Source organism: Haliotis asinina, chromosome 2, assembly GCF_037392515.1.
Source record: "Haliotis asinina isolate JCU_RB_2024 chromosome 2, JCU_Hal_asi_v2, whole genome shotgun sequence".
Classification (NCBI taxonomy): Eukaryota; Metazoa; Mollusca; class Gastropoda; order Lepetellida; family Haliotidae; genus Haliotis; species Haliotis asinina.
In genome coordinates, this window is record NC_090281.1 from 64,429,150 (window position 1) to 64,442,977 (window position 13,828).

Sequence of the window (13,828 nt, forward strand, 5' to 3'; positions counted from 1 at the left end):
GTATATTCTCCTCGTAAAAAATAAAGATGTATGTGAAAGAAGTTTTCAGAAACACTCAAACAACGCACTGCAGTATTTCAGATCAGATCGGCGATATGTCACACAAACCGCAAATACACCCTAGCAATTTTTAAAAGTTATAAAACTGTCACAATTACTTGCACATTTGTCTCCACTAAAGATATATTTCCCTACTAAAAATTAAACGAATATGCGAAAAACGTTTGTACGATAGAATTCAGTGTGTACAGAGAATTGAAGCCAGTGAGCTAAAATTATAACATGCCGACTTGAAACTTTACTACAAATCTACTGAACCAATACACACACTAGTAACAATGATTTGACTTAAATGGAAGTGACAGAATAGGTAACGTATCTTCTACGTGCAGGTTTGCACTTACGTATCATAACTGTCAGCGAACGTAATTAGCTGTTTGAAATATACCAGGCTCAATCCTAAAACTAGTCTGTCGTCATATTTGCTACACGTGTAGCGAGAGGACACATATTATGGTATGCCCTCACTTACACTGTAAAGGAATTCAGCACACACACACAAAAATGATTGTGTGTGTGGATACATGGCGGGCAATGGACAGTCACTTCACTGGACGATCGAGTTATATCAGGGTTCCTTTCATGTGAAAAGTCCAATAAATAGTGACACTTAATTTGTGTAGTTTATTTGACTTTTGCTTTATGAGAATGTCTACCAAGCATGATCACTTTCTAAGCGATTGAGTTAATATTGACCGTCACATAGAAAATTTTGAAGAGTAATACTTGTCGACCATAGAGGACAGTACAAATATCACAGTTACGAATATACATATATTGCTAGCATGTAAAACTAAAGAAGACAATGATAGAACTAGAGTATCATACATGGTGTCTAAAACTGGTATGTAAATCTGAAACTGTTTCATTAAGGGTGACAACACAATATGAAACAGATTATATGTCGCCAACAACTGAAGGTAGATCAGGGACAATGTACCAGCATGTGCCCTAGCTGGACTTACAAAATCCTTTCAGCCGCGTTTGACTGTAGGAAAAGTGAGCCGAAATTTAAAATAACAAAAACACTAAGTTTAAAAAAGGTCACATTGAATTCCTTTGAACGTTTTAGGACTTACGTACCATCTCAGCAGGACAACAGTTTAACAATATTCTAACCCCTATAAAGGTACACTACCAATCGCATGCGCAGTTGCTAATTTATTCCCCTGTGTTGAAATTACTATCCATCTATTTACAAAACATATTATTCATAATCTATCTAATAATTCTGTTTCTTGTATAGAAAATTCTAAACGACAATGAACATTATATAAACAATCCTTAATTGTTTTGACATTTTGATTGAAAATTCTATACAGTCAAACGAAATATGCTTGACTATGATTTTTCCATCACAAGTTTTGCAGAATAGAGTATATTCGCCTTTTAGAAAATATTCGTGTGTACACCTTGTGTACACAACATCATCACATGATGTCGATATATGCCTATATTTCTGTATTGGACCTATAATAGTTTTTCGAATGTCAACGACTAGTTACAGACAAATGGGAACGTTAGATGGAAATAAGTCACCAGCCTTTAATCATGACATTATTGTGATAGTGTACACATACATTGGCATCAGAACCATTACCATGATTAATACTAAGTATGACTATCACGATAGAAAAAATCACTCACAAAGAAGACAAATCTAAATAGCGCTACATCGATTGCTACCCTATGTCAAGAGCGACCGCACCGTTATTAGGACAGTAGCTATCTGAGAGCCGATGTGAATGTCGGGTTGATACAATGTCAGACAAGAAAGTTGCCTGGACAGATGAACCATCATCTACAGACAATATAGGAAGTCTGTGGACTGATTTCACTCAAAATGCGGGATTCCATGGGGCCAGCAAACTCACCCCTGGGCATAACTACAGACTACGATGGTGAGTAGAAGAATATTGACATACTGAGGAAAACTGCTGAGTCAATGAATGGTACTGATTTGCAGAACTGTGGTAAGAGTACCTGTATTACTTCCATTACCAGGATGCAAATTGTGGGTGATAAACGATCTATATAACAGATTTTTGTTATTGAGTTTAGGTAACATAGTATATTACATTCTTGAGAAACCATAAGATACAAACATAATTAGTATTAGTGCAACGTAATGCCAAAACGGCGTCGTGAGATGAAAGGGATATATTTTATTATCATTGTTAAATGATTGGGTTGCATTCTAGGGGAAAAAACGGACATTTAAAGGCCGTAGATCGCAGCACGATTACAGACTAGAATGCCACTTTCACAAACACACATATGCTTAATATGAAGCCAATACTTTGTGATGCTTCAGTTAATATACCATGTTTCACCTTGTGATTTTGCAACATATCGGATTGCAAGGTCATGCAAACACAACATTTCTCATAAGTAGAATATAACTGAACGTTGACAAAGAGCAAGTACCTTAGTGGTCGGCGCATTGTTCTAGTGTTCTTAACGTGAACACCGATGCATTCTAAATACTAGCTTTAGATTTGGTCACTTGTTTGCTCCTCTGTGTAACAGTCTTAAAGTACATTGGAATGTGGACCTATTCACGAGAATTGTAACGTTTAGATACCGTCAGATAAAAACTCGAAAAAACCTATACATTACAGCGCATCATGGACAGTTGCAGTCCTGGTTATGTCTGCCTACATGTCCTACAACATAACAAAGGAGTTGATGGACTACTACAGATATCCAGTCATCACCAACACAAATGTCGATGTCCTTGAGGAAGTGCCTTTCCCTGCAGTCACATTCTGCAATCAGAGTCCGTTCAACCTGAGCAAAGTAAGAGCAGCCGATCCTCATCTTGAGGAATTCTTCAGGAATGTCAGTGTGTTGGGTTCATTCATAGGACCGGTAAACTGGAACAATCCTGTACTGAATGGATCTACCTTTCGAGACAGTAAGTCACTTGACTGGTGGAGAAATTTACACATGGATCCAAAAGATATGTTAAGTATTTGTTTGATGAATGGTGTTTCATATGAACCATGCTGGTCGGCGATGAAGCCTGTGTTTACCTCCTTGGGTTATTGTGCCACTTACAACTGGAATGCTTCTGATGTAATTACAGTGCGTGTAGCTGGTGCAGATAGAAATCTTCTCATTTTTGTGAAAGTTGATCAGATCAACTATGTACTTGGTTATCAGCTGTCATCTGGAATAAAGGTACGTGGACAAGATATTTTATGGCTTTGCGAAACCATTAAACAAAATTATATTTTCGCAGTCATTGATGGACAATAGACTACTACATGAATATATCACGTGGTAAGGACGACTCGGATGTCAGACATTGATTATAGTCAGTTTTCTCATGAGAAGAATGAATACGTTTGGTTCGACTGTCATAAATCTCTAAAAGTATAAGCATGGACTTGGTAGTGACGATGAAGCAAGGTTGCACTTTGGTGTTTTTATTTTTTTATGAATGTGTTCCTCTTCAATGGCGACAGGTAATCCTGCACGATCCTCGTATCCACCCAGATGTAGCGGGAACTTCTTTCCTGGCAGCTCCGGGAACAACAACTAATGCTGTTATACAAAGATCAACGGTATGGCCCAGATACTATTTTACTACCAGCTGTCATATCTGATTACATTGTCCAAACTCAAGTATTAGCTGGTCGCGTGACACACCAGTGTCTTACTTAATCATTCTTGTAAGAGGCTAGGTCCGGTTCAACCCAAAATAATAAAATTGGGCCACAGTCGTTTGCATATGGAAGGTCAGTATCGATTTTATGACTTCATGTAAATGTAGAATTTCTGTTAAATAAACTGTACTCGAAAGGTGACCTGAGGTCTGTCGGCAACACACATTTGCTTACCATTGTCTTGTCATTTATCTTGCCTCCACTCGTAATTCTATCTCCCACTTCGGGTTCTGAAGTTCACTCTCACAATGTTTCATATCAACAGGCTTCAAATCTCCTCGTTTTAGCTGTTAATAGTATCTGATTGGTTGCAAAACATTATTTATGAAACGTAATTAATTTTACGTTACCTCCCGACATTTTTTGGTGACTTATTGTGTTTCAGTACCGGTACTTACCTCCTCCCTACCAGGCCTTCAAGAATCGAACATGCGTGGATACACTTGATCCTTCATTTAACAACACCTTGGAATATTTTGACACATACACATATGAAAACTGCCTACGAGAATGTATGACAAAGATTACATACAAAATATGTGGTTGTGTCGCAATATCTGATAACCGTAAGCTCATTAATTATAACAATTACAAATCAAACTCAAAATCACCTGGCTATCTCTGATTTCATAACCCCTCTTCTTTTGCAGTAGCTACTAATTATGTCAATACATTTAAGGTCTAAAAGTTAAATGAAGCAAAACCAATGAGTGGTGTTATAATCAGTAAAATAAACTATCAGCATATTTGTGAACGTGCACCGTGCAGATCACTTGTGTAAACTGTTCACTAGCGTTTTTCTATATTTCCAGCAGCCATTGGACAATATTGTTCCATTTATAACCAGACGAAATGCTATTATCCGACATATGGTAAGTGCGAACCTGTATGTCCTATGTACCAGGTATCATTTTCTGTCTCTTGTTGACGACATGGGAACTGATAAAGGGGAAATTGCGTTTACCATTAGTATATGTACATATCACAGTCTTTGCTAGTTTCAATGTTTCTTAATGATGTTTAATCGGTGTTTCATTGGAAATCTCCTCTCTGTGAAAAATAACTACTTGTCGTTTTCACGGCCTTTTTACAACAGTTTACTAAATAAAGTGAGTCATGAGACACATATTCATATGGATAAGGATAAAATCATATACATAATAAGTAAATAAAGTTGACATTCCTTTGAAATGAATATAAAGCTGTACGATGAACAGATTAGGTCATTTGTTTGAGCGTTTGATCCTATTGCTATATTTCTGAGCAATCGACATTTACTCGACAATTGGGTGTGTCTGGCCACATTGCAGAGTACGTGATGAGGAATGCGACGATTCGGAAACTGTGTAATTGTCAACTACCCTGCTCTTTTGAGGCATATAATGTAAAGGTTTCATCTTCAAAATACCCATCTGATGTCTCCATTCGCATGCTTCTTGACTTAAACATGGCTCAGAATGAGGAATATGTCACGTGAGTACAAAATACTTGGTATAGTTGGTAGAGAGACTTACAAACATTGTTTACACCTTCTGTTAGGAATAACGTAAGGTTATTTTTTACTAGCCTTGAATCTTCCACATCATTAAATATACCTTCAGCAAGATTTTAACCGTTATTTATCGTTGATAGTATGGACAGTTATGGAAATGCATTAAGTTTCATGTACATGTAACCAGCTTATGGGGGAATTACCACACAAGTTCTATTCGTTTGAGAAAGGAGACACGCCTCACTACACTGCCAGACCTAGGTTAACCTTAAATACTGCAAAAGACCGAACCGTGTTAGACAACATGGATGTAACCCACACAAAACACACACTGAGACCAGGCAACCCTTTATTTTAGTCGGTGAAACCATATGAAGGGAAACACGGAATCAGTGGGTTCCGTCTGTCAGTGAGTCTCATGGAACTGCCATTGGTTCAAATACCTACCTATTAGACGTATGTCACATTCTAACCGTGGGATGGGTGATGTGACATCTTTTGACGTCTGTTGTTTAGCTCTCTATACTTTGAACAAATAACAGTGCAATGATGGAGTGTATTGTAGGGTGTCTCACAGATCTGAGCATCTGTTGACACGTGCGTGTCCCGTTCAGATTAGAGTATTATCACGGTTTACATTCCTTCTTGTCACACAAATAATATCCTTTCAGAAAGAACTTTCTCGAAATAAGACTGTTTTATGAAGACCTGATTGCCCTGTCGACAGAGCAAAGTCCGAAGTACACAACAGAGTCTCTCATCGGTGAGTTAAGTTCAATCAAGACATTCAGTATTTGCAACGGAATTTCTTACAAAGTTACATCAGTCTGGTAAATACTGACCACAATACATGATCGTGTGATCTTGTTCTTTTAGTAGTGTATACGTAAGGCGTCTGTGTTTTGACAACGCGTAAGTAAATGTATGTCCACTATGTTAACTTTTTTGCAATAGAAAGACTTCTAATTAACGCTTTCTTAAACCCAACACGTTGACGTTTTTGTTTTGACAGGAAACCTTGGAGGCCAAATGGGCATCTGTCTCGGAGCTAGTATCTTGACTGTCACCGAAGTAGGCGAGTTCCTCCTCATTGTCTGTCTGTCCATGTTCAGAAGATGCAAGCGTGGTGGCGAAATCAAACCGGTCACGCACATGAAGCACTGACGAATATGCATGTCTTGTCAGTTGATATAGACGTTGTCGTTGACGACCGGACCGGATTGTCTTGAAAATTCTTTATTTCATTTCATTTCAGTGTTTCAGATGTCGTGTTGTTACTGTCGAATATATAAAATGCACCAAGGTATGATATACCTGAGCAGCTAAAGACATGAAAATAGTTAACAGTTATATTGTGCCACAAGATGTGATCGCAGCAGAAAGAAAAGATGATATGGATAAATGAGGGTATTACGTTTTGTTGCTACTTATCAATCTTTGCTTGTACCTTGAAGAGACAACAAGAACTAGCCTTTGTGATACTCCAAGGAGTGCGTCGTCACGGAATTTAAAGGAGCAGATATGGACAAGAAAACATTATACTGCAGACAGAGAGACAGACTTTATTACTGACGTTAGCAGTGAATACCTTCCAGTTGGTGACACATACAACATGGGCAAGTTTGATAAACCTTGAAACTCAGAAGATGATATTACAAGTAAATATGGCAGAAGCTTGCTCGAATTGTGTAAACTGTTTGGTATACACATTGCAAATGGGCGTTGTAACCCAACTGCTTCTAGTTTGTATACATACATTTCCAATATGGGTACAAGTGTTGTGGACTATTGTATTTTGTCCACTGAGATGTTCGGTTACTTGCAAGATTTCCAAATACCTGAACGCACTGAGTTGGACCATATGCCAATTGTTGTCGTCTTATTCAGCCAATTTTCGGGTCTAGATTCTGATGTTTCTGCGTCTACAGATGCACCTGTTCTACCCCGTGTACCGAGATACGGACTCCCTGACGCCTTTGTCACAGAATATAATAACTGCCTCATGCAAACCATCGAGTCAAGTATATTTGAAGAGTTTGTTACATTACTAGATGTCGATATTAACCAGGCTGCTAAGAAAATGGGTTATATTTTGATATATTGTCCCCCAACTAGGTCATTGTTTAATACCAGCCCAAATAAACAAAGAGAACAGCCGCCGTGGTTTGATCAAGACTGTCGTATTAAAAAAAATGCTAAGCAGAAAGCATTATCTATCTTCCGTAAATTTAAGTGTCAGTTAAATTTGAATAAATACTTGTCAGCAAAGCCTGAGTTTAAGATGTGTTGTCAACTTAAAAATGATAATTACGATAAGAAAAATGCGGATGATATATGCATTGCAGCAAGGTATGGAGACTGTAAATCGTCTTGGAAGTCTTTAACATCATTGATATGTGGGACGAGAATACAAAGTGGCATTTCACCAGATATCTGGTTATCGTACTTCACATCATTACTTTGTCCTGAGCCAGGCAGTGAGACCAATGTTTTTGATGAAACTGTATCTGATTTATTACATTCTCATTCATGTGACCATTGTAATAACTTGGCCATTACTGGTGAACTATTATCGGGTCAGATCAGATAAAAAGAAATTGAAGATAGTACTGATATGCTGAAACGAAACAAGGCTCCGGGCGAAGATGGTATTCCGACATAATTTCTTAAGTTAGACGACACTGCAACTGTTACTAAATACCTGCACTTACTGTTTAATAAGATATTAGATACAGATCATTTTCCCGAAGTGTGGAATATTGGAATGATTGTCCTTCTATTTAAGTCTGGAAGCAGATCAAATCCGAATAATTACAGAGGGATCTCGTTGCTAAATGTTTTTGTAAAGTGTTTGCGTCTGTTTTAGAAAAACGAATAAGAATTTGGTTGGATGATAATAATTTGATTTCGGAGTCTCATGCAAGTTTCCGTCCTGAGTACTCTACGGTAGGCAATATTTGTATTCTACAGTCGTTGTGCTGCAAATATCTTTGTGAAAAAGGTGGCAGATATTACGTAGCATTCGTTGATTTTAGAAAAGCCTTTGATTACATTAACAGGGAAAATATGTTATATATGTTAGTTACAAAAGGTTGCCATGGCAAAATGTTTAACATATTGAAGTAAGAGTATGTATTCATCAGTTAAAGCTTGCATAAAATCTGAGGAAGGCAACAGTTTGAAACTTCATGTGGTGTTCGCCAAGGTTGTGTTTTAAGCCCTGTGCTATTCATATTTTTTTATAAATGAACTTGTAATTGAAATGTATAATAAATACAATCATAGAATATTCATAAACCAAGATATTGAAGACATAATGATGCTATTGTTTGCTGATGATGTTATAGTGCTTTCATTTACAGTAGCAGGTTTGCAAAGACAATTGAATGTATTAGATGATTTTTGTAAGAAATGGAGTGAATACAGAAAACAACAAATATAACTACAGTATTTAGAAACGGTGGTACATTTGGGGACAAACAACTAAAAGTGTTACATATCATAAGTACTAAGGGTTGATATTCTCCTCAAGGCTCTCTTGGTGAAACGCTTGTAATACTCTTGCTGCACAGGCATCTAAAGCAATGACTTGTGTCTTTCATTTATTTAGTATGAACAGATATATCTCATTCACTACAGCCTGTGAAATATTTAATAAGATAATTGTTCCTGTTTTATTATACGCAAGTGAAATTTGGGGTACTAATTACCATCTTGTAATAGAGCAAATGCAAACTACATATTTTAAACGATACTTAAGGGTGGGAAAGTTTGCATCTAACAAGGCTATACTTCGTGAGACTGGTAGATGTGATATGCTCATACTAACTCAAGTACGATGTATTAAGTATTTGATTAAGTTGTTGCAAATGAAAGTAAATCGGTATCCATATGAATGTTATGTACTACTAAAAAAAATAGATGAAAATGGAAAATGTAATTGGGTGTCCAACATTAGAAGTATATTGTTTAGAACAGGTTTTCGTTTGTGTTGATAATACAAACTGTTGGTGATGCAGATATGTTTATACGGCAGTTTAGAGACAGATTAACTGATGTGTACAAACAAACTTGGCATGATTCTATTTGTAGCTTGCATTATTTAACACATTACTATAAGCTGAAAGTAATTCTGCAGTCTGAAAGGTATGTTTTGCAGCTGAATGATGTCTCTCCTGAGAGTAGTTTGTAAATTTAGTATATCCCTACATAATTTTAAAATTGCTTCTTTCAGGAGAAATAAAGACAATTGTATAACCAGGTGTATCTGTACGAATTGTAATTGTGGAGCGATTGCAGATGAATATCATGTTTTTATGCAATGTACAAAACATAGTGAAATTCGTAAAAGGTACTTGCCGCAGCTGAATGATATGTCTCAATGTGAACAAAGCATGATAAATGTACTACAGTCTAAAGATCCACACGTTATCAAATCAGTTGCTCTATTTTTGAAACCCCTATTTAAGCACTAAGTTTGAAAAGAACACGTGGCATTGTCAAATTATTGTATCTGTCAATTGTATTATAGGCCGGTAGGCCCACATTACTGAATAAATATGTCTGTCTGTCTGTCTGTTTGAATATACTGCAGATCCCCAGCACCTCATGGCCTATCACTATCCAGGGATATATAGCACCTTGCCAACATGTACTCTAGCTGGATTTACACCAACCCATTCATGTGATGGTGATTACTGAGAAATGTAGCCGAACACTGAACCAACAATAGTCTAATATGAAAATAATGGCAGATATAATAATACTCTTAATAACATGGTCGTATAGACACTTTTGAGTGACGAACGGAGGATCCTCATTTTTTAACACATATTAAATACTAGTATATTTGCTGTGATCAACATGGCATCGTTTGAGAATGTCCAAATCCTGGCTGACAGTTCAAAGGGGTAATATAAATTTAAACAATGCTGTTTATCAATGTACCATCTAAAGCCCGTCCTCAGCATCAGAACTGGACAGTTGGTTAATCAACACCAAACGATGCGGTATTAGCCATTAGGAGCATTAAATATTTCAAATATTTCGATTAAATTTGAATGTTTACATGACATATTCTGAGAAGGCATAATACTGAGTATATAAATATTATGCAGTGTTTAAGTTTAAATAAAGTGTATTAATGCTAACTAAAGTTCTTAAAAGCGTAAATGCTGATAACCATGCCCAGTTTATCGAATCTAAGAATGCGCATCATTTCGGTAGATCTATTGCTTCTAAAACGATGTTACATAGTCTAAACCTTGGAATTCTTGTGACACAACTGAAATGGGTATTATTAATAAAGTTTAAATTAAGTATGTAATAGATTACCGAACTCCGACCGAAAATTTTACATATTAATTGTTTATAAATGACAGGACAAACGTCTCATTTCTTGCATTAAGACAAACTGACAGTTGTCGAATTAGTCCCATACTGATTGTGTTATTCGTCCTGAATTAATTGTTAGCGTAATCAATGGACAGTATTTACACTAAGTTCATGATCAATGAAGTCATTAGGAATGACAATTGGCTCCACCATCACGGCTCACTGTATCGCATTGCAATTTCAGCAGTCCATCAATACAAAGTTTCACGAATAATAGTGTACTGTAAAAATAGGTCAAACCGAAAACAGCAAATGAGACCTGGGAGTTGATGAAGAAAAAATCACCTTCCATTAAGTGCCGTATAAGTTAGGAATGAAATGACTGATAGTTATGATACAGCTGCGCGACTACGTTTACTGATGCATGGCAGATTTCGCAAGCCATACACAAGGCACATAACAAACCAACGGTAGTTAACCGCATTAGAAACTAGATTATGGCTCGATTAGTTATCTGATAGTTGAATGAAATGAAGTTTTGTGCTACAACACCTATGGGAGGACTGTGGTGTGAACAAATTACCCTTCTGAAACTCTGACAGAACGCAATCTCTCGGCTGAATTCACACAGGATGTCACGGTGTCAATAAATGAGTATATTTTGCTTTAAGCCGCTTCAGTAATTATTCAGCTATTTGCGCCAAGAGAAACAAACTTTTTCATGAGACAGTTATCGCAGTAACCAGTAAAAACTGCCATTCGAAATTTTAAAATATCCCTTTCACTTGAGTCACATGAATTGCAAGGTTTGAAGGTGTTGGATTCTGGACAAAATTCAACAAAAGTGAATGGTGGAATCTGTACTGTCAGTCCCCAAAACAACATATGCAAGTATTTTAGTGCATACCTGCGTACATAACATTAATTTACCGGGAAAAGGTGATGAACACTTCAGCCGCCAGGGTAGTGAATAACCGAGAAGGGGATACACAGATTAGTATGCTCAAGAAAATGCAAATGATATTCATTTCAGATGGAAATGATGAATAAAATATTAATGTTGATGTGGAAATATGTGCCCAGCCTTTGATCATTATCGTGATTTGCTTCCGGTATAGTATAATGTCATCAGAGCAACCAGAGTGACTGAAGCTGCCAATCGCGTTAGGTTATATCACTTTCTAATGGCACAAATCACCGATAAGTAACGCTCGTTCGATAGCTTGATCTATGGCAAGAGCGTTGTGCAATGAGAGAGCGTCGTACCATGAGAGTGCCCAATATTGAATAGTAATGATGTCAGCAAAGATCGCAACTTCGGACAAAAAAGTTGCCTTGACAGATGAACTTTCATATACTGACATTATAGACTGATTGCATGCAGCATACGGGATCCCATGGAGCCAATAAACTCCACGTTGTTTCAAGCACCATTTGAATGAGGTTCAAGATCCGGTTTTACTTACTAAAACGAGTGGGTGGTGAAATAATTATAACGAGGTGCATATTTTGATTCACGTATAAACACGATTTCATTTCAAAGTACACCATTCTTCCACAAACAGAGTCCGTGTAGCATGAGCAAAGTAAGAGTAGCTGATCCTCATTTTGAGCAGTTCTTAAGTAATGTCATTCTGTTGGATGGGCTGAGAGGAAGCGGAACGACCTTGTACGTAATCGGTATACCTTTCGAGAGAGTCAGTCATCTGACTAGTTGAAACTCCTCCACCGGGGCCCAATCGAGATGTTAAGTATTTGTTTGGTGAATGGAGTTCCGTATGAACCACGGTGGTGGAAACTATGTTTACCAACTTGGGTCATTGTGCCACGTTCAACTGGAATGCTTCTGATGTGGATACACTACTGGCTCTAACAATCTGCATATTTTTGTGAAAGTCGATCAGATATCAACTATGTACTTGAGTCTCAACTCTCCTCTGGAATAAAGGTATGTTGAACATACCAACCAATCTGTAAAATATCAAACTAATGCTGAACTTTGATAGACTGTAGGCTAAGATATGGATATATAAAAAATCGGATGTCAAGGAGTGATTATCATCAGTTGTGAAATGGCAACTAAAGTATGAATATTCCCCAAACGTATAATAGTTGCTTTGGCAATGGTAATTAAGCAGTTTCGGTTGTTTTTTGACAATAGGGTTTTCAATGACGAAAAGTCCACGGTCCTCGTATCCATCAAGGCGCAGCGGGAACCTCCTTCTTTGTCGAAACTCGGTTAATAGCTGGTCGCCCATGTAACTTTATCCGTCTGGAATTTCTGTTGAATAAATTGTCTCAAACAGATGTGTAAATCCTCGAATGATGATTAAAATTTATGAATTGAAGCGTGGCGACAAAAAAAATCTAAATGAAATATTTACCATTTCTTTTTCCTATGCCTTCTCTCTCCATATCCACTTCTAGAGTTCACCCTCAAAGTCCTCACCTTCACGGTGTTTCAATCGACAAGCTCATGATTTCAACGTCCTAGCTATTAATAAGCCTTTGGTTAGCAAAACGTATGGGAATGTTATTCGTGGACTGTTACAGTACCAGTACTTACCGTTGCTGCACACTTCCGAGCAACTAATTCTACCACCGAACACGTAGACCTCAGTGTGTTAAGCGATGCATCCATCTTGCATTATCACTTTCCAGTGCAGCAGGTGTCATAAATCCCAATGAAATGCTGCGTACTCAAAGAGTATGTTTGTTTACATTTTGACTTACTTGGTTGTACCCTGGGGCTTGATTTTGAAGAATAAATATATCCTCACCTTGGTAATGTATACACCAACAATGAAATCAGAAATCAATAAAATTTAGAAATGCAGAAAATGTTACGTCACACATATCAGGAGATGTTAGGTTGGTTAAGTAACTGCTTGTTGAAGTGAAAGGTAAATTAAGGAAATAATCATGTAAGCATTGTACATAATCAGTCCGTTGTTGGATGGCAGATTTGACATGTTTCACACTTGCCTTTGTTAGAAAAAATAGCTCCTCACCAAAATACAGAAAACAACAATTTGCTTTTCAACGTTAGATCGTCTGGTGACAAACCTTTCCCTTCTACCTATACCGATATTGTCATTTCAGAAGGACTTTCTAGAGATAAGACTATATGAGGACCTGATGGTCCAGTCGACAGAGCAATCTCCAAAGTATACAATGGAGTCTACTCAGGACATTCAGAATTTACAGACGGAATGTTTTATGAAGTGTGTAAATACTGATCACAATACTGATCATGTGATCGTGTTCTTTT

The 13,828-nt window shown here is 37.2% G+C and overlaps 1 protein-coding gene across 1 annotated transcript; it reads left to right on the top strand.

The window, feature by feature from the left end:
- Window positions 1–1,821: 1,821 nt before the first annotated feature.
- On the top strand, window positions 1,822–6,387 carry LOC137271955 (amiloride-sensitive sodium channel subunit beta-like). Its single transcript, XM_067804337.1, has 8 exons — window positions 1,822–1,961; window positions 2,682–3,243; window positions 3,531–3,629; window positions 4,117–4,297; window positions 4,544–4,603; window positions 5,042–5,204; window positions 5,895–5,986; window positions 6,236–6,387. The coding sequence occupies exons 1-8, from the start codon at window positions 1,822–1,824 to the stop codon at window positions 6,385–6,387; spliced, it is 1,449 nt and encodes a 482-aa protein (XP_067660438.1).
- Window positions 6,388–13,828: the final 7,441 nt, after the last annotated feature.